This window comes from Netta rufina, assembly GCF_964035555.1.
Source record: "Netta rufina genome assembly, chromosome: 3".
Taxonomy (NCBI): Eukaryota; Metazoa; Chordata; class Aves; order Anseriformes; family Anatidae; genus Netta; species Netta rufina.
The window spans coordinates 9,011,480-9,034,181 of NC_140125.1; the positions used below are offsets into that span (position 1 = coordinate 9,011,480).

Sequence of the window (22,702 nt, forward strand, 5' to 3'; positions counted from 1 at the left end):
GTTACGGATGGCTGATTGTTCATAATCATCTGGAAAATGTTTAGGTCACAGGGAGATTTTTTTTAATGTTTTTTTTTTTTTTTTTTCTTTTTTTTTTTTCTTTTTGAGAAAACCCTTTCAGTATTCTCATGAAACAGGAAACGCCCTACATGGCACCTTGATGCAGTCAGAGGGACCACGGATCATCGTAAAGGACTTGGGTCTGATACGAAATGAGAGTACAAGGCAGTGCACAACAAATTGATTTCTCTCTTGGTATACAAAATCGTAACTACAGTCCTTGATCCCCTCAAAGGCCTATACTGTACAACATATACTTAACAATACATCACCCCCCAGAACTTGCTAAGGTCACTGCAATTTTAATTACAATTTGGGAGTGAGGGGGATGTTTGATGACATTCACAGGCCAGCCTTAACACTTTATATATAAGCACAAAACATACACAGATGTCTACCAAGTACAAACAACGCTTTTGCTGTTTTTTTATTACAGCATATGAAGTGAAAATGAAAGACAGTAAACAAGAGAACCTTCTCCACCCAAACGTCATATATTGTGTAGGTACACAGAAGGTAACTAAGCTAGGGAGAGGCAGAAAAAAGACCTTAGCTAGCAAGCCACAATTCCCAGCACACATGAGTATTTCCAGGCTGGACGAGAGATGGGGAGCAGGACAGGAGCACACTGTTGCTGGAACACAGAACTATGATCTCGTTGTACAACTTCACGTTCCGATTTTCAATCAAGCAAACAAATAAATAGCAAAGTGATAAGATGTAAATGAAAGACCTGGGTCAAGAATTAATTTCACCTTCCATCCTGATCTGCATTTTATACGCTTTAGAGAAGCACCTCCTGATCTTCCAAAGGTGAAACAAAACGTCCTGAAGACATTGTCTGAAGCCCAACTTGACATGATTTGAAGCAAAATGACAAGAAATAGAACCATCCAAGACACCAAGCTAGACAGCCAATTTTTTTTACATGCCACTTCCTACATTGCTTTTGTTTTTAACAGAAACGTGTCCTGCCAGTAAATGAACAGCCAAGCGTTTATTGTCACCAGATCTCTGAAGTGACAAGTCTTTAATATAGCTGCCTTCCACAATAATCCTTTTCTGCAAGAAGAGATGAAAATTGTCCCTCAAAACATATTAGTTAGACTAGACTGATTTATATAACAGCACAACAGAATAACAAGTCATGAAGGATAAAATAATTATCTTAATAATGTCCACTGCAATGATAAACTGAAGCAGTTTGTGCATTAGTAGGCTATTTACGTACACTTTGATTGCATTAAGTTCCTCTGTCTATAGTCACCTCACAAGTGCACCATCAGGTCTGTAATTCACATCACTTTGTAGTTTATTGCTAAGAGAGCAGCAACTAGTATTTCACCTACTTTCCAACTTTTAAAGCAAATATTTCTGCCTTTTCACTAGCTGCCAGGCTGCCAGTGGGAGTATGACAGAAGGAAGAAAATAACTTATGCACTTTTTGTATAATATTTAGATATCCATGAGTGTTTTTTTTTGTTTGTTTTGTTTTGGTTTTTTGTTTGTTTTGTTTTGTTTTTTTATTGATTGCTTTTTAATCCTTACCAGATATGAAAGACACAGGTATATTATGTCATCTTTTTTGTTGCCAAAAAAAACCCACAAAATTAATCTAAGCAGAGACCATATCTGGACTTGTGGCATTACTGGACCAAGGGAATGCCATATCGCTTGCTTGAGTGGCTTCCATCCCCACGGCCCTGTTTACATTTGATCTTAGGCTGTGGGGGCAGGAATCTGAAATAAGGGAAACACTGTAAAAACACAACAAAAGGAATTTCCCAACCAAGTGATTCTTCTAATACCAATAGCACCTGAACGCAGGCAGCAAAGATGTTTTCCATTTAAAATCCCACCTCAGCAAGAAGAAGAAATAGTTGTTTCCTGTCTTTGACCAATCTGCAGCGCTAGAGGAGCAGAAGATGAACAGAGAAATATACTAAGTTCCCAGGATGAAGAAAAAAAAACACGAACTGGTGGATTCACACAGGCTTGGAAGGGGGTTTGGACGTGTGTGTGCATGTGTGTTCATTTCGCTTTTTATAAATAAAGACAAGCATCGTCATCCAAAACTTCAAAGTGCAAATAGTTCTGCCTACTTCTGTAGACAACACATATGGAGCAGTTTGAAGAAACGGAGCTATTACAAAGGTATAAGCAGGTTATACAGAAGCCACTGAATATAGTTTTCAGTGGTCTTTCGATATTGACTGCTGCAACTTGAGTTTTTCCAATTTATCTCACCGTGCATCTAAAATGAACTCTCTCCCTTTACAGATTACAAAGTAACCTCAGTGTGTGGGAGTCTCTTGTATTTTGCCAGACTTTTAAGGTATATTTAGTAATATGATATTTTTATATAGTTATGATGGTTATGTCACCTTGTATTGCTTTGACACTGCAGATGAACAAATTAATATATGTTTTGTTTAAAATAGACTCACCTTCTTTGTCATGGTTTTATAAATTCCACCTCTGTTTTTATTTAAATGTTATTAAATGCATTTAGTTTTAAGCAACCTTAGAGAAATGATTAGTGATAAAAGCATTTAGATAATGGTTCATTTATTTTTGTTCACACTGACATTCCAGATATGCCATTCTTTGCTGGATCCTGAAAGGTTGGAAGCAGTGTTACACAATATCCACCACCCCCTAGTCTTTTTGTTAATCATCACTAATCAGCTGTTGCTTTACAAATCAAATTTTTAGTCCTTTTAGGCATGTGGTGTGATGCTAATGTGTGGCAACAGAGTGTTGATTATAGACCACTGGGTAGCACTAGCTGCCCCATTAGTGGTATCCAGCTGTCCAGATTCATGCATGAGCAAGAAGGATTTAATAAGTTAAGATGAAGAGCAGTGAAATGCCTGTGATGCAAATAAAGACAATACAGAAATAATTAGTGTGAGGCAAATCATCTTTTCTAAGCAGAATTAGTTCTGAGGTAAACGACTGTTACTCCATTAATCACTAGGTGCATTATAAACTTTTCAACTAAACTGCTTTCACACCACAGAGGAATACAGGCTATTACTGAATCCCTATACATAATCACGAAAGTGAAATGAAATTATTTCAGACATTGTGCAACTCATTCCTACCCCGTGCATGAAGCTACAATTCTGATCATACCATAACTATTCTGAGATTATCAAAAAGCATCAGTATTTAAGAACAAACAACAAGGCTATTCAGGCCATAAAGAATGATATTTCTTCTTATTCTGGATGGAACAAGATGAAAAGATGAACACTGCCACTTTTTCTGAATCCATTAATCTTACCATGCTGTTTCAGACCCAAGCAGCTGTTCTCTGGCGCAGAAAAGTAGCAACTCACTGGGTGCAAAGTACAGAGGAAGCAGTCTCACACACTCATCACAAAAATACTACCGTGTGTATATTGATGGTAAAGTCAGATCTCTCAACTGACACAAGTCTCTATTACTTGAATTAATGTTGAAGACAGGATATCCATGATTATTTCAAATAACAAAACCAGACTTTTACTCCCAGTGACTTAGACACTGACATTCTCTAAAACAATTTTAATGCTTCTGTCAATCCTGTTTCTGGCAGTATTGGACATATAAGCAGAGTGCAAGAAACCGGGCACTTCAAGGCATACAGTACTAAAAATATTCATGGATGTCTTGAGCAGTATTCAAAGGAAGTACTGTTCTAATCATTTAATTAATACAGAATGCTGTTCCTCTTCCAGATTGCTGCATTTTCAGCTGTAGGATGCTTCAGAGTATCATTGGCCTCAAACTTAAATTCTTAAATATTGGCAGATAGATGTTTTTAGTGGTGTCTTTTAAAACCAGACTCTGGAAACTTGCATTTGGGAGTTTCCCTGTTTTTAATATGTAAAATGTCTCTGAAAGAACAGAAAGCAGGAACAGAGTGGTGTTGGCTGTTCCTTATCAACTACCATTACCTCATTTACTATTTTATTCTTGCATCACTCAATGATAAGAGCTCTTCTAGAGCTCAAACTGGTTTTTGTTTGTTTGTTTTCCCTGACCTTCAACTTCTCCACGCCTGCTATTTTTGCCCCCTGGTCACAGCCTACAGAGATCAAAACCCTTCACCACAAGTTCCTTTCCAAAGTACCAAAACGTAAGTACATCCGCAAAACACCTTCTTTACCTCTATATCCTATTGCTATAGATTCAAATAAGCATCAAATAAAAGTGCTGTAGGTTGAGATTAGTCCATCATTACTTTAAAAATGAAGAGAGTGCTATGTTTCTTATTTTATACATCCTGGCCAGAGCTTCCTTAGGGTACGGAGGTTGGCTGTATGTTCTGTGGCATAATAAACAGTCAATGGTTCCTTAAATATTAGGGTCCAGCTACTCAGCTGATGCAAATTGACTTAAATACAGCTCAGCAGACTGACACCAGCTGAGGAAACAGCTCAGTATATCTAATTATACATGCAGCAAAAAAAATCACTAAGAGCTCTATCTCAGCTCAGCCTATTTTACGTAATTAACTGCACAATAAAATGTTCTGTGATCAAATAGCTCAGTTCCTTTGAAGTTCTTGCTTTCCATTTCCTTCCATAAGCACATCCGAGAAGAAATTCCTTTAAATGTCCATGAACATTTGAAACTAGCAGCACTAGAGGCTGCCGTTTTCTATTTTGTGCTTAATCCCAGCTACTCTGGAGAGAATAGTAAAACCTCCAGCAGGGTGCTGCTACCTCAGGATCAGACTCTAAATATGTAATATTAATCAGTACTACTAGAGTCACGTCAGCTGTGATAGGGACCAAAACCGCACTCTGCATCTCATTCTACACGGGCCAGGTTGGTGCAAAGGCTAAAAAGCTCTCAGACAAGAACAAAATGGTCTGGATTTGAATTGATGACCTAGAGGTGAAGGGCTTGCTATCCCCTTGCTAATCTTGTTTCACAAAACTGTTCTCTCAATAAGTAACCCCCATCCCCCTTCATGCAGACTCTCTTCTTTAGTCCTCATTCTAAAAACAAAGATTCATTCATCTGAAGCTCTGTTAAGTTTGAGGGGGAGAAAAGACAGTAATTAGCATGCCTCAGTTACATACATAGTTCATTTCTTAAACTCCTTGTCAATTCATTACTCCAATTTTTGACAAAGCAGCCAGGATTAAATCCATAAGTAAATGGATTTATGTCGTTTAGTCACTCTGATTTTAAAACACTCTAAATGCTCAGTGCCTTGCCCTACTCCTACAGGAGCTTATGTGCCGTCCCCACAGACAAAATTTATTAAGACCATTGCATCAGTATTTTCTAAATCAAAATTCTCTATGTATTTTAGTAAATTGCCTTCTAGAATCAGGGTATACTGAGTTGGAGAACTGTTAAAGTTAAAATAACTTCTTTGGTTATCTCTCCTTAAGTTCTCCCTAGAAGCCTTTAAGCCATTCACAGCAGTCCCTGACAGAATGTGCTGGAATACAATAATATGTCAATTAACTACAGTCAACCAGCTGCTAATACTATTTCTCCAAAATGTCTTCATTATTAATGGAAAGCACTGTGGTGTGGCAACATGCTAGAAGACCAACTGAAAAAGAAATTATGACCCAGTTCTAAGAATAATTATATCACATTTGCTAACCTTTTCCTACCACGTTAATTAGTTTAGTTGTGGTTTTAAGTTCACAGATCCAATTTCACCTCTTTTAGCAAGAGCCCACAGAGGTCACCCAGACAGCAAGACCCTATACTTGCCATATATTTTCATTTGATGAAACTTTCTAAATTATACACGAAACAAAGCTTTACATTCATAGATGTTTTCATTAACCACAGAACATTTCTTCAAAGCCACCTTTCTAGAACAGGAGAAAATAAACTGAGGGGGGGAGGAACACAACAGCTCTAAACTACTAAGTTTACTTAGCACCCATGTAATTCTAATGTAGTCTGAAACTGAGATGCAAGAGCTTGGGAGATTATCATAAAGCATAGAGCCCTTTTTGCTTGTACTCCATTAGCTCAAACACAGCCAGGTGATGATGCAGATAGCAGCAGGGGCTGCTTGGTGGTCTGCATGAAGTGCACCAATTGTCTCAATCCCTTTCCAAAGCAGCAAGTGTCACCACCACAAGAAATGCTCCAGGAGCTGGCACAAATTGACGCCCTTGTTGGCAGCCTTGGCAGCAGTGCCGACGGCTGAAGGGGGCTTACGACTGCTCTCTTCTTTCTCTCACGGACGTTGTCATTTCTGATCATGCTGACATCTCAACATGCCCACAGCCTAACGCCCGTCAACCCTCCCTCCCCGCAGCCTGCTGGGCAGCATCACTACCATGGGCAGCAACAACAGTGAGTTACCAAGATACCTTCAGAGCATCTGTAGACTGTTTTTAGAGATATCCTGTGATTAAGTTCAAATCTCACTGCTTCTCTAAACAGTAGGTTCAAGCAGTAATGCAGCGCATAACAAACAATGCATCATTAAGACATAGGAGGGCTCCATTATAGTTCATAGATACTAAGTTGCTTGACAGCATTTTGAGTCCAATTTTGTTTTACGTAACAGCTGTCTGTGCTGTAACAGTGTCCCTGTGGGAGGGGAAAAAAAAAAAAAAATCAAAGCTAATGCAGAAAAAATACTAACCCCCTCCATTTTTCCAACAGGAGTTCTTCAACCATTCAGTCAATTCAAATCTAAAAATAACTAGAAAAGAAAAAAAAAAAAAAACTTGGACAGAAAAGAATGCCTTCCTAATTGCATATTAATTGCTATACCCAATTGTAACTTTCTTTTGCACTAGTAAGTAACATCATTTGTGCCATTATAAGGCTCTCGAGAATCCTGCCAACAGAGAATGTGCATGTCAAATAATTGATTCAACCTGCCACTTCCCACAGGGTCAGTAAGGAGCAGCTAGACTTGAAATCTTACCTAAAAACAACAGCTGCAACACAAGATAGACCCAGAGCAGAGGTACACTCTTTGTTTCCTCTCTCCTGATGCAAAATGCTTTGTTAAATGTCCAGGCAACAGACCACAAAATAGAGAGACAAGTTTGCCATTCGCAGAGGGCAGAGCAGGGATGAGTGAAAAGAAAAACCTGCAAAGAGAAGGAAAGTACAAACGAGGGGAGAGCCAGAAGCACGGAACCTGCCAGATCCTTACATCAAGGGTTCATTTTTAGTCTACACAACCACTCTGGATATGTAGGACATCCAAAATCAACTTTTTTCCACCAGCAAGGCTCAGAAAGCCCAGTAGCTAACACTGTGCTTTCAACGTCTATTGCAGCTTTCCCTTTCAACTAGGCTATCTGGGAGCTGAGAAACCAGATCAAATAGCTTCTCAGTACTTCACTCCTCAAGTTCCTGCAATACTCTAGGTACGAGACACCATGTCAGCCTACCTTGCTCTTGCCTACTCCCAGTCCTGACCAAGGGGAAAAAGTGCATGTACTGCTCATGGCTATCCACTGCTAGGCGTCGGCTGTCTTTTGCCAGACCCTTGCTCATCAGATCACAGCAGGACCCTTCTTTCCCCACATACAAAACCTAGAAAGTGACCAGAAATTGCCAATAATGACAGGTTCCTGACCGTTTACTTGGAAATCCCAGTTCATTGGGCAATTGAGTGCTAAAGCAATATATATACTTGTTATTATCTGTCTATAGAGAACTCTTTATTCCCTAATAGTCTCCAAAAATCTTTGTCACTTATTTCTTTCTCAGCTACTACTATTTGGAGGCATCACACAAGCTAGATTTATTTTTGCAATACCACAGCTATAAATTGCTTGTGATGGGATTGTCCCTCAAATACATCTTTGTCTCTGAGCCCTGCAGAATCTGAAACACCATGCTCGCAGCAACACAAGCACTAGTAAACATACAGCTATCCTTTCTGTAAATACTTACACTTTAAACATGGGAGCCAATTCATTCTTTTCATCTACCTTCTCTAACAAACGCCAACACTGCCATCATTAAAGATATGAATGCCTGCCCTTCCTCATTAGTGACTGTGCTGCAAAAATTCTCTCAGCTAAAATTTAGGAAAGCTTTGAGAACTAGTGTTAGTCTACAGAAGCTTACCCTCTAGTTTTACACTCAGAGCTTTGAATTACAAGTATCTTTGATCGTCTGTGCTATTGCAGTTTCCTATATCCACATCTCCACCTTGCTAATAGGGGCTTCAGTACCAACAGTGTGACAGGCAGTTTCCAAATTTCCATGAAGACTCAAACCCCATCCTAAGAGCATTCACACATGAGAAACCTTTAGTTATAATGAGATCTATTCTCATATGACACGTCCCATAAAGATCACTCTTGGAAAAACAAAACAAAACAAAACAAAACAGGCCTAGGGTATTTTACAAATATAAGTATGCATATTAATTAGATTTTGAACTTAAGATATCTCCAAAGCTGTATCGATACACATATAATTAAAAAAAAATAAAAATCAAGGGCAGTTGTTCTTCAACTGTCTGAAGGGAAATACGTTTGCTTTGTAAATATTAATGAACTTAATATGGTGTCTGTAGGGAGAAGCTTTAACAGGGAACACAGAGCATCGACGCAACAGAGTCACAAGGAAAGTCAGTAGGGCTAAAGCATGTAATTCCTATTGTGCTTTCTGAAATATTCCCCCATCATGAGGTTATCATCATACAGGTTGTATATTATTAGTATGAATTCCCAAAGGAAGATATTTGTTTAAATGCCCAAAGGGAAGAGGTTATCATCTGACACATATCAGGTTCTAAGATTGAGTTCAGGGGACTCAAAGTGTTGTTTGATAAGTTTCTTTCACATTAGGACAAGGTTTTGCATTCACTTCAAAACAGCAAGCAGCAGTGCAAGCTCAAAGACTTCTTCCACACATGGAAAAGACATTTGACGTATAGTGTTGCAGAACAAGGGAAAATTAAAAAGAATTAATGAAATTAATCAAATATGCTGTACTTTGGGAATAAAGCAACAGTTATAAATTAACATCTCAACTAAAGGATAAGATTATGAATATGCAATTAGAAGGCTAAACCTTTTAACTTTTGGCTTACAAAACCCAAAGGTGAGATGGAAGGTGACATTTCCAGCAAAAGAGGTTGAAAGATGCATATAAAACCCTTCCCCCCAACCTGAGAACATGTAGCTGGACTGAGGCTTGAATACTCAGGCCCTGGTGTGTTGAAAAGCTGGCTGAAAGACAACAGGAAAGAATGCAGACCCTGAAAAACACTTCCTCACACCTCGTCAAGCCTGGCATGATTAAAGATGGGCTAATGAAAGGCTGTACTTCCTTGCAGGGGGGAGAAATCATAAAGACACACCTATCCCCCTGGATTTCTTGTCCATTGATCATCCATGTAGCTGCTGCTTTTTAGATTATTTTTTTCCCCCTAAGACTACAGTACTAAAGAACACAGCAGTGTATTAGCACATGGAATTTTTACTCTAATAGCCAAGACAAGACATATACTGGCTTAGACAAGTTCAGTACTGATGGTTCAGAAAAGCATCCCAAATTCAGGAGAACTCCCGTACACACAGTTCAGTTCTGGTAATATTACAACGCACTCCTGAATCAGGATGAGGAAAGAGGGAAAAAGAAAAGACATGGGCAATTCCAACCTGGTTATTTACAAGGCAGCATTACACGTGTACATGACACCTATGCTCTGCCACACTGACTTCCAGTTCAACTGTACAATTACGTTGCTCTTTAACCTACTTAATTCTGATTTAATCCTCAACCAGTATCGGTCATCTAAACTACTGACTGTTTTCCAGTTACTTTACCAGTCCCAAAGCATGTCTTTTTGATTTAAAAAAAAAAAAAAAAAAAAAAAAAAAAAAGACTTCAATGAACCTCGTTTAGATTTAATGCCAGTAAACAGCCTGTGGAAGTAAATATGAACCTTCACTCTTATCTCAAGAGAGAACACGTTACGAGCAAGATGAGAATCTGAGCAGGAGTCCTTTTGTAGCCTTTTCCCAAAACTCTTCTCAGGAAGCACTGTTTACCTCTGCTGCTACTAAAGGAAAAAATATCATAGCTCACCTTAGGAATAATTTATTCTCCACTTTTCATAAATCCCCTCAAAATGGAAGAGTCGAATAATCTGTCCTGAAGGCTAAGTAAGAAGGCAATACACAACCTTAATCTGTGCCTTTGTATTTAAACAATTTGTTCCGTGTTAATTAACAGGTATTTCATCTTGGAAGCCTGTCAGTCATTCCCACATTTAAACATGTTCTTATTGTCAATGCTCCCCACATCCACAGCACTCTTTCTCATTTGTTCTGTCATTTCATATATAGTAGACAGACTCATTTTTCACCTTCCCAGGAATACAGTATGATACAGAACCTATGAAGTATGTGGCCAATATCATCTAACCTATTAAATGTCAGAATCATATATCTCAAACTATATGTCAAGATGCTGTAGTCTGGCAGCAATAAACTTTTTTTTTTTTTTTTTTTCCTCACAGGGAATGCACTCTGGCTATAAGAATCCCATGCGGGATTCGTCCTGCATAGATTTGATTGTGACCTAGTGCTGATGGCTAACATGCTGAGAGATGATGGTAGACATTGGTCAGATAAAAATCTTAGATGGTAAGACAGAATAAAACTTAGGAAAATATTCCCTTTACAGGTAGCTACCTCGCACTAGATTCTCCCCACGTAGCATGATACGAGATGGTTGTTCAACTAAGAATCACTTAAAGTATTTTTCCATTTTATTATTTCACCTTCACACGCCGTGCTGGACATTCTACTTGGGCAAAACTGTAGGCAGCAGAACAGAGCTTAAGTTGAACAGAGGCGGCAGCTTTCCAGAAGCAAAACAGCTACTTGAGTTTATTGGAAACAGAGCACCGAAAAGCAGACATCGTACGCTCTGCAGGATGCCAGGAAAGTGCCAGCAGAACAAAGCGTGTGCTCTTGGCTCACGCGTTAGGGCCACTGACCATGCCAGCAGCGCGGCTTCACTCAGCGCTGCATTGTGTGCTGCGGCCAGGCAGGCGGCACAGCCGTCAGCTGGTCCGTGGCCGTGCACGCATCCAGCTCACGCTGGGTGCAGGGCTAAGCACCTCCAGGGCACTCAGAGAGGCTCAGAGCACACAGCCAGGTGTTCCGCGTCTGCAAAGACCAATGGACACGTCACCTGAGTTGGTTCAAAGAGCTGATACCCTTGCAGCCCAAGGAAACCCCAAATCTGACATCCTCTGCAGGCTGCAGAGCAGGAGGCGGGGTGCTCCTCAGGAGGTCACGCCTCACATCCTTCTGCTGAGTCTCCCAAAACTCCATCTTCATCACAGGATCCTCCTGGCACCACTCCACAGAGCCAGAGGCAAACCTTCTCCTGCCTGCACTTCCCCTTCCCCCACCTGCTCAGTTCCTGCTAGGATCCAGCCACAACACACGATACAGTTCTGTAGGACATGAAGGTATATCAAAACATTTACAACTATTTTTTTCTCCCTCATTTGAAAACAGATTCTAACAGCAATTTCTCTGTTACTTCGTGAAGTGTTTTATCCACATATCTCACAAGAGCTAAACAGATTGTTATTTATTTCCAGGTATCCACAGGGAGAGGAGCAGAAGCCAACTTAAAGGAAACTGCCTCCTAAAATGTAGCTACGATGACTAAATTTTCCCAAAATGAAGGCTGGGCCTCTTTGTTAGCATTATTGGGATTTCTGTTTGAAAGCCAATGCTGAAATAAAGGGATGTTATCATGATCTTTTTGTCATACAAGAAGTAACAGGAAAGAAAAAAGTAACGTTTTTGGAATTTGTTCTTACACGTCCTCACCACAGCAACCAGGCTCCTCCAAATACACAGAAAGCAAGAGGACAAATCAAAGAGACAAGACAAGAACTCATCCCTGATCTACAGATCCCTTTGTTAATTTACCTACATGCTTTACAGACATTTCTAACTATTCAGCTTCTTGCTATCATAACTGCTGTTAAATTGTAAGGATTAAAGGAACAAATGCTTTGGCAAATTTCAATTATTAGATGGTTAACTAGTGTAAACACAAAAGAACCCATGCAGAGACCTGTCTTGTACTCATGGCATTAATTAGCTGAACTGGAGTTATAGGAGACATTATTTCTGTGGTACACTACGTGTATTTAAATCTTCACAAAGATGTATTGATTAAAGACACCTACAGTATGCATAGAAGTGGGTTTCCTCAACTGTCTGGGTGAGGGTGGGGTGACAGGAAGCCACGTCTCCCCCCTTATTCCCTTCTTAAGGTTTTGTATTTGGCCACAAGTGAGCAACAGAGATGCCACGTGGGACAACCACAGCAATCACGAGCTGCAACATGTTTTTCCAAGAGGGATGCCTTCCTGCCTTCCCTTAATAGCTGTATCAAAAGTAACAAAAGCTTTTTAAGTTTAATAAATAAGGTATTGTGTATAATGAATATGGGCTTTGTCTGCTTTGCTTTATCATCCTTCCACCTGAATAGCAGTCTGAAGAACATATAAGAAAGCATCACTGCCTTGGCAGCTTACTTATCTTTTCAGAAAATGACTTGTCTGTTGGGATGATAGTTAGGTTTGGGCTTTAGGGACAGCACTGAATCTCTTTGAGCCCAGTGAGAGAGCAGCTACACAGAGCGAGTAAATCATTTTAATTTTGTACAAGTTGAAAAGCATTTTTTCCTCGACTTCAGCTAGATGACAGTGGCATGATGGCTGATTTTCATTTCAATCAGAGCAGCATATGATTACCACCTAATTAGAATGTAGAAATAGAAAGGAGATCATTTTTTAACCTACCCAAGAGAACGGTGTTGGGGGGAGAGGGGGGATTATGTTAATCAAATGATAGTGGCATATAAGAGCTACCAAAATAGCCGCCTGAATTTTTATTGGCACCCTTACTGTCCTTGAGAATCTATCAGTGGCTCAATGGAAACCCAGATTTGGAGAGCTTTATTTTTAAGTAATAAATATACTTGAAAATAAATACATGTCAGCACAGGCCCAAACTTGCCATAAAAGACGTCACCTTAGGCATAAATATATGCGCCTTTTTTTTTTCCCCAAAAAATTCTCTTTTTTTTTTTTTTTTTTTGATAACTGTAAAACCATAAGCATGAAAACTAGCTGCCCAAAACCAAAAGTAATACTATCTTCGGAGGAATTGTCTGTATTGTGTCATTTTTTAGAAAAAATATTTGCTTACATTAATTAAATATTGTCAGCTTGCTATTCCATTCTTTTCTGGAATAAATGTAGAAATTTAGTTGCTGTGCCTAGGGGAATATAACTGCCTTTACATTAAAGTAAACTACATCAGACAACATGTTCCAAGACACAGTCTCCATCTGCATCCTTCTGCAGAGATAAAGAAGACCTCATCTCAAGATGCCACTTTGTTTAATTGTCTCTGAAAAACGAGGAGCCTAAATCAGGTTGCAGGGACCACCAAAGGGAGGGGGGAGAGAAAGTTAAAAATACAGTGAAACAACCTCTCAGTCACACATTACAGAAGTGCTGAAATTGAGTTGCCCTGATGTTTCGATGGGCTCAGGGGTAAAGGAACTTTGTTAGCCGCCTGACCCAATTTTGAAGGGACAGCCATGAGCAGTGATCCTTCCCTGGTGACTCGCACCTCCAACATATATACCTATGTAAGGCACCGCTGTGTAGCACAGGTACTGCCAAGATTAATGCGGTACCTGGAGGGGTACCACGGGGTGCCATGCTCACCTGTAGAGCGCTGCATGCAACACGATGCTGTGACCACGTTAGTGTGCCCTGAACAAAGCTCTAGTGGCTTGGAAAGCTCACTCAGGCATGCCCGTCACCCTGCCTTACGCAACGGAGAACGGTGGCAACTCCTTGCACTGTCCCCCCAGGTCCCTCCCCAGAAGGACGTCCACCTCTCTGCAAACCAGCTGATACAATCTGTGCAGTCACCTCCACGTGTCCCATTGCAGGGAACGTTTCCTCAGCTCCCACACCCCAGCTCCCTGTGTATGGCAAAGTACACGCACATACGGGAAGTGGTGCACAGGAAAGGTAATTTCACTTGAACTATCTCCCAAGTGGAAAATACCACCGCGATTTGGATGAAGCCCAGTACAAAATGAAGCACAGGTGCAGGGCATCTGTATTGTGGTGTGCCTAACTTGAGAAACCAGGTGTTTCCTCCTGAAAACTTTGGTCACAAGGAATGAGCTATTGGGATCCTGCCCCAGCCACTGAAAACAGAGTTCCACTAATTTCACCTGTACCAGGACTATGTTGCTCACCCTGTTATGCTGGAAATGCAGATGTTATTTATTTATTTATTTTATTTATTTATTTATTTTGGGGGGGGGAGACAGACAAACACCGCCACACTGGGATGATGCGCATAACTACTTGCTAAAATCTGAATCTGCTGTGCTTCAGGCAAAGTAAGAAAGCCTCTTTTCAGAAGTGATTCTAATGAAAAGGAATCAGGAATGTGCTGATTTATTTTCCTTCTATGTGCTTTTAATCTGCATCAGTTATTTCAATGGAGCATATATTGCAATCACACTTCTGCGGTTGTTGTTCTACTGAGGGACGTAATAAATGTTGAGAGAGATTGTGCAAGAGAAAGAACAATACTTTGAGCTAAATGTGCTGTTAAATTAAAGTCTTTTCTTGAGCAGGGAAAAGGTCCTGAGGCTTTTCATGTCAGTGACATAAGGTAAGGCATACAACGAACATTTTTTATTTTTCACCCTTTCAAGACACATAGCATGATCCTAAAGTACAAGCAAATAACAATTACTAAATTTCCCAATGCTCTGCCACAAAAGCAAAACAAAACCAAACACCAACAAACATAATGCCACCATCTCTCCTAAAATGTCGGGAGAGGCAAGTATTTAAAGGTGTCACATTTCCTTTGTGATACGTTATGGGAAGTCAAGTAGTAGTATCTCAGACCTTCCCAAATTATCCCAGAAAGAAACATTTCAAATTGTTCAAAGAGCTTAATGTGCATTTTTAAATGAATGCCAGTGTATAATTCCTAAAGGATGGGATCCAATTCTATTTTGTGCTCTGAAGAATTCTATTAAACCTTCAGAGCACTTTGCGAAATGTGAAAATGCAGCTTGCTAAAGAGATAGCCTAGGTGGTCTGCAGTAAATTAACCCAGTAGTGCTGACTGTTGCCATTCCTGCAAGCTTGCTCCGAGGGATTTCTATGCTTACAGTGTATCGCCATTTACCAGCTTCTAAACTAGATTTGCCCTCTGGCTGCAAGTCAGCAGACCTTGGTGTAAAACACGGCCAGAAATTAGTTTGACTTAGAGTTGCATTTCAAAACCAGAAGAGTGCTGCGTGTTACATACAAGTAAGTACTAACCATTACTTACAATATTGCTGTTTTCCCTAGCGGTCTTTATGTAGTTAAGTTTTAGGCTGCTAGACTGCTGCCCTGCCTAGCTGGTGTTTGGCGTTCAGTAAATTACAATAGATCTCTCTCTGTTGCTTTGTAACAATTAACCTCAGAAAGGAGCTAACTCCATTTGCATGGTAATGAGACATTCATCTGAGTGACATCGAAGTTAAGCATGCTAATAAGTTTTTATGCAAACACCTGAGGGGTCAAGCACAACAATGGACTTGGATAAGAAAACCTTTCATTAACTGCAAATCACTTTTCTTGTAAATACTATGACAGAGAACTTCCTGGGACTCTAACACAGCTTGCAAGACATTTCAGAGTCATTTCAGTTATTTTCAGGGCCCCAGGCAGACTTAGGAACATAGCCACTGATTTATTTGTATTTTGAATTAATATCAGGTTGGATAAAATCTTCATTTTAGCATCAAAGGAGGCAAAGCACTACATGAAGGTAGAGAGGAGAAGACAACAATATTGCCTTATCTTTCATAAATTTGTCACAGTTTCCTGGGATGCAGAAAGACAGATAAGACACAGCTGCTGTACAGCACAACAAAGACTTATAAATATGTCAGGTGTTTCCATCTTATTTACCTATTTGGTTTTGCTAAGTGTGTTGCCATGTAGGCACATTTCCTAGTGAGCAGATTACCATTTTGGTCTCTATCTTTCACTAAAATTTCATGAGTTCATTCAATACACACCCTACACGCAGAGTCTGAGATCTGAGGACGACCAGCACCAGACATTATCGCAGGGATAACCGGCTGCCAAACATCTTTGTGACAGAAGGAGCAGAACCCGGACAGGATTTCTCAGGTGAAGACAAGGCAGATTCCACAAGAAGGAAGGAAAGGAAGAAGGCAACTGATTCATTGAACTTCAGCACAGCCAAAAGCAAAAGGCCTCGTGTTCAGGCGAGGAGGCTGTTAGCAGGACACTGACCCATTCTGATAGCACAGCCAGCATCAAGGGAGTGGTTCTTGTTAGACGTAACAGGAGTGAAACACGGGCAGCCTTCTGAAAAGCCGGCCTCACAGCAAATGGAAAAGGTTTTGCTCCTAGGCTAGAACATGTGAGTTTAAATACATTTAAATATCCAGTGGCTGTAGTTGGAGCTGTTCTGTCTTCATGAGCAAAGTTTACAGAAAGGTCTATATTGCAAGGTATGCAGTAAGAATAGACTATATTGTTGAGACATTAAAAAGTCCCTGTCATTTTGGTTGCTGTACAATGAACTAGTTTCAGGAAAAGTTTGGGTGATGTACAATATTACTACTTAAAGCCCAAAATCTAATCCAAGGGAACAAAGATATGCAAAATACAATGGGTCAGAATAACACCTGACACTGAGCTATGGCAGTTTATTTAATATAGCTGAATTATACACACCTTCCTATAAGCATTAAACAGGAACCCAACAACTGTATGCTTCTCAAAGATCCCTTTCACTGCATAAGTCACTGCTGTCTTCAGTAGAAATACTAAATATTTTTATTTTGCTGCTGACCTACTTACGACATGTAAAATATGCCAGTATGCCACAATCTAAAATTCAAGACAGATTGCAGGAATAGTTTATGAAGAGAGAAACCACTGTACAAGAAAGTACAAAGCTATGGATAACCCTACCCTCGAAACCTATCTTGACTGAAATCTAGTATGCCATTTTCTTCAATAATTAACAAAAGCTCTTTGAGTTTGCTTCTGAATTCTCTGATAGGTAATAATTGCTGCAAATTGATCATATGTATGCCTTCAGGTACACCAAATAGCATGAGACCTGAGCATCATGACATTTTGACTCAGGGTGTTCAGAAATGTTTAATACTACAGTTAGTAACTATAGTAATCCAAACTGGAAAACAAAACCAACAAAAAAAAGACAAAAAAAACAACTGTGATGTAAGCTTAATAGGATAATTTTTAATAATACATCTGTGGTCAGGACAGCCTGTGCTCCTTTCACTCTCCAAACTTTGTAAACTACAACTATTAACTTAAAAAGAATACAGATGAAATTGGAATTTGTGGGGAGTGAGCAAGTAGGTTTAGAGCTAGAGTGCCAAGACAACCAAGGAAATAGAAGGGAATGCATTTGAGTGAGGAAGGAGGAATCATGCTTATTCGGTGTTCCTAGTTTACAGTAACCTGTGCAAACCACAAATGTGTTGGAATTTTAAGCATTTCAATCACATTTGCACAAAGTGCTTAATGCTCAGATAAAAGACAAGAACATATAGGATAAACACTGCCATTTCAATCACTGTGCTGTGAACCGCAAGTCTCCTTCCAAGACAGAGCTGAAGGTTTCTGAAAACAAGGGAAGGAACTCACCAGAAGCCTATGACAGGAACCAAAAAAATAGGGGGAAGCAGCACACACGCTAACTAAAAGTAAGAAAGAAGGAATGTGTAGGGCATACAAGGGCTTGCAGGCCAAGTCATGCCAGAAGCAGAAAAAGAAAAGAGAAGACTCAAAGCGTACATTAGAAGCAAAAGTTGTCTTACAGCTGAGAAGCAACAGCTGAACTCCAGAGCAGAATACTCCAGAAAAGAGTTTTCACTGAGAAAACAACTACTCATTTGATAGGCAGTCTACCAAACCATTTTATTTTGTTTTCAGTAATACCGCAAAGAAAAAAGTAATTAAGGGGTACATATACAACACACTCAGCTTTTGAAATAGAAAAGTTTAGTTCAAAAAAAAAAAAAAAAAATAGCCTCTTTTTCTTCCATTATATAGCAAAAATGCAACCAAATGAAATTAAAATATAGTAAAGCACTAACACTCCATTTTCAAAAAACATAAAGCCTGTAGTTAGGCTGGTAAGATGACACTTATGCATCTTTAGTGTTAAAGATGACTGTCCATCCAAAATTGCTTCACCGCTCAAATATCTAATCTATGGAAAGAAAGCTGCTAAGTGCTTCATACCGCATTGTCCAAACATGCACGTTTCTTGGCGTACCTTTTGGCACTCAGGTTTGTATATCTCAATTTACCATTCAAATCTCATCATAGTATTTCCTTTCAGTTCAAAGTTGGTCAAAAAGCAAACAAAAAACTCCTACAACCTACTAAATCGCTACCCTTGTTTATCAGAATCTCTTAACAATAAGGCCCCCCAAACACATGAATAGAAGAAATATACTACTAATTATGCTCCTGTGCCTAATATTTCTCCACTCCAAGCTTTGTTAAATACCTTCGTACAAAAATACTCAACAACTTCAGCCGTGTGAGATCTGCCTGCTGACTGTCATTACCAGGAAACAGGCATATCCTCAGTTCAAGACATAATGATTATTTTATTCTATCACTTTGTTGCATTCTTCAATTCAATGCTAGAAACTATCAGCCTGCTAAGAACAAAAACCAGAGCAAGAAAAAAACCTAGAAAGGGAAGATATGGATATCATTCTGTTGAAAGCATTTTGTCTTGTAAAAATAATCACCATAGTGTTGTCACTGGAAGAACACCAGTCCTGTTAAAAATTCAGTTTTGTCACAAGTTTAGCAGGTGTTCCAGGGAAAATGAACTGTAAGCAAATCAAAAATTAATAAAAATAGGAAATACTATCATACAGCTCTTTACTGTAAAGTGACCTCTGGAACACTGCTGACCTTTGGTGACTGTTTCCACTGACAACTATTATATACATTTCCTTTCCAAGAATCTCCTCATTATTAGATGAAAACTGTGACGCTCAGAAACGGCTTAGAAAGAGAATAGTCTTTTACTTTGCCAGGAAAGATTACAATACAAAGGAAATGCACAGTATGGTTTCAAACAAAGGTATTTCCCCTGAACTCCAGTGAAGCTTTTAAAATGTAACAGTCTTCCCCCAGCCACATTGTCTTAACATGGTTTCATTTGTTTTAGACTAAATATTCACCTCAAGGCTCAAGCTGGTGTTTACTCTTTCTACATTTCCAGAGCCAAAGTCCATAATCATAAATAAAAATTTGGGAAAGTTATATTTTATTTCATACCTCGTTGTGATTCTTGCTTAACCATTCCTTAATAGTGTTAAGGGCAATGACAGCAGCAGGCTCATTTGGAAAACCTAAAGACAAAAGAAATGAGAAATAAATAGAAGGCACACGTTTTATACCCCAATAATAAAATAAAAATCTGGATTCTGCCACCCACCTTCTTTGGACTAGGTTTGAGATTGCATTTGGTGACCACTCTATTCTAAAGATTTGGTTAGAAGTTTTAGGGGACACTATTTAGGTGTCCCCTAAAACACTCCCAGGTTTGTTTTTGTTTGCTTGCTTGTTTTGTTTTAAATCTGGTTAGAAGTTCACAGCACAAGACCACTAGAAACAATAGAGTTATACACGTGTCGCGCTAGGCAGGCAATGATATAACATATATCACAGTAACAAATGCTAGGCTTACATCTCATGGCACACAAGAAAAATTCAGACATTTCTTAAGGCGTAAGATCTTTCTTTCTTTAATCCATCTGTCAGCAAAACTATACAACACTATGATCCTAATGCCATAGGCCTCATATGGATAAAAATGTTTGAGTTATAAATCTCTTAATTTATGACCTAAAACATAACAAACAACTTTGGAAATTAAAGAATTCATGAAGCATAAGCATATGAATTTAAGGCCTGATACTGCATGATATACTAGCAATAGCAACTCCCCCCAGCACTAAACAATATCAGAAATCTTTCTAGGGATACAGTCTTTTTGCTTTGATGGTCCCTATCTATCAAATCTAAAGATGCTTTCATTACTTAGGCAGCCTTAATTTAATTTTCCTTTAAATTTCTAACTTGAGGGCAGCAAATCATTTTTTGCGAGGATTTAAATATAAAAACCCATAAGCTGTATGAATAGCCCTCAGTAGGTTAGATTAATAGAACAGCCTTTGAAGAGGTGGAGCTGCAGGCACAATGTACAAGCAAGCAAAGGCTCTAGACAGAAACAGTCATGAAATCTGGCATACAGCTGCACACATACACTTTTTTTTTTTTTTTTTTTTTTTACATTACACAACAGTGTAGCACATAAACAGAAAATGCAGACAGTGCAACTATCAGTAGACGCACCCAGCTTTTTGACCTGGCACGTTATCCTCCAAAATCTATCTTGTTTAACTCTTTTCAGTTCAGTGCTAGATGAAAAATAAATAAATAAATAAATAATCCCTCTACCCCTCTTTGTTCCCAAAACATTACTGCCCAGAACTGAACTCAGTTTTGTAAGGATTTTTTGTATTGGTACGTACACTCTTTTAAAGTCAGAAATGACAACAATCTGTAGCAACAGTAGTAGGTGAAGTAGTCAGTGGTTGGGTAACACTGACATTTAGTATGAGCTTCCTTTCCTCACACCTCTCAAAAAAGTATAGTTGTATTTATTTGCTCCCACCCCCAGGTCCAAGATGGAAAATTAGCCAAGATCCATCAACTGTGGATACTTCCAATGCTGCTAGGAAGATGTATTCTTATGACATTTAATAATGCTGCTGATACCGTCAAGGGATGTGTCTTATAACAGCAGCTAATGAATGCTAACAGAACCCCAAGCCTGATGTTGGTCATACGTAGAAACAGACCTCTGAGCAGTCTGCTCAAATTAGCAATATTTTCTCTAACAAACCACAACTTTGTAACACAGAAATGCTGTGCCCAGAGCTTGGTAGGTCTGGGTGGACATACAATGAACACCATGCAGAGGGAGGAATGCATATTTCAGACAACTGATATACCATTGTTTATGCACTGAATGGTTTATTTCCAGAACAATCCTCCCTCCAGTAAGATTCACTTTTCAGGCTTGTTTTTCACTCCCCTGCAGTAGGGCCTTTGCCCAAAACCGTGATAACACACTAGCAATTTTATAGAATCATAAATCTCTCAATAAATCGTTCATTATTTAGGAAACTGCTGCCTTACTAACCAGTCTTATATAGAAGCTTATCTACAAAACTGGTGTTCAATTACTCCTAAGTAACCACAATGTAAAAGAAATTGTTCAGCAACAAAAATAATAATAATAATTAAAAAAAAAAAAACTTGAACCTTGTGTATGATTTCAGAAAACACCTTAAAATCCATAGAAAGCTTTTATGACCACAGTTACAAAAAAAAAAAATATGTTTTTAGTGTTTTACACACATTTCTGGTAAATTTAATGAAAGGATTACCTTCTCGGCTTTTTGTAGAGGCAGGATGGAATTTAGCTTCCTGTTCCATACCCTGCACCAGCACAAAAGGCCCTCTGTCTCCGATTCTCAAACACAAAAACATTCGGTTTTATAGCACTGGGTTAAAGGGAGATAAACTGAGATGGGATCTTTTTAAACACGTTTTTGTGTTGTTTTTATCTCTAAGCTACATTTGTCTGCCGTAACATTTCTGGCCTGCTCCCATACACACACACACACACAAACCCATCCCCACTTTCTTTCAGCAAAAAAGCAATCTCAGTGAGCACGTGGGAATCAAATTACTTGAGAGAAATGAGCTCGAGGAGCCTCACAGTTAACCGACTGCTGGAGCAGCGGCTCAGACAATTCCGGCTAAAGGCTCAATTTCACAAAAGATAAAACAGGTAAAGTAATAAGAGTGACACTGGCCCATGTTACTGCAGTGAGCGCTCCTCCAGAATACTGAAAAGGACAAGGGCACAAAAAGGCAAAGAAGCATTTGCTGTAAGGTGCAGGCAAGCAGTGCCTCTGAAGGACCTCACTGGGTTTATGTGGTTACAGACGAAGGGAAGGTTGCAGGCCGTACGTCATCGATGGGCACGGTGTATAGCGTGTACCTACCAGTGCTCACAGGACTCCACATGGATGGGCCTTCCTACATGCCCAAGTGGCAAAACTGGCATTTTGGCAACAAATCCCACTACGCCACAAAAAGCGGCACAGGATATCTTTGGTTGCTGAAAAATTCCTTGGTTCCTTGCTATTCCAGCAAGGGGGGATTGTGCTGCAGCCCTCCACATTTTGCAGTGCCCATTAATCGGAGCTCACCATCTATTACCAGGATCAACTCCTGACCCTCCAAGCACAGAAAATGCTAGGAGTGATTAGCCGCTGCCTCTTGTGCCCCTCTCAGTTTGGGAACCCTCCTTTAAAGTACGGCTTTATTCGCTACTGCTCACGTGCTGTGGTGGGGTTCGTGCAAGCCTGGCACATCAGGAGGAATGAAGGTCCTGCAGCAAGTCCTGCTAGGAAAACTCTCATGTTTTTGCCCAGTTGC

The 22,702-nt window shown here is 39.5% G+C and overlaps 1 protein-coding gene across 1 annotated transcript in view; it reads right to left on the reverse strand.

Moving 5' to 3' along the window:
• Positions 1–22,702, reverse strand: part of MACROD2 (mono-ADP ribosylhydrolase 2) — an 856,291-nt gene that overhangs the window by 232,707 nt on the left and 600,882 nt on the right. The window contains exon 8 of the mRNA XM_084284713.1: positions 19,463–19,536. Within this exon, the coding sequence (XP_084140839.1) occupies positions 19,463–19,536 (74 nt within the window). The remainder of the gene's footprint in view (positions 1–19,462; positions 19,537–22,702) is intronic.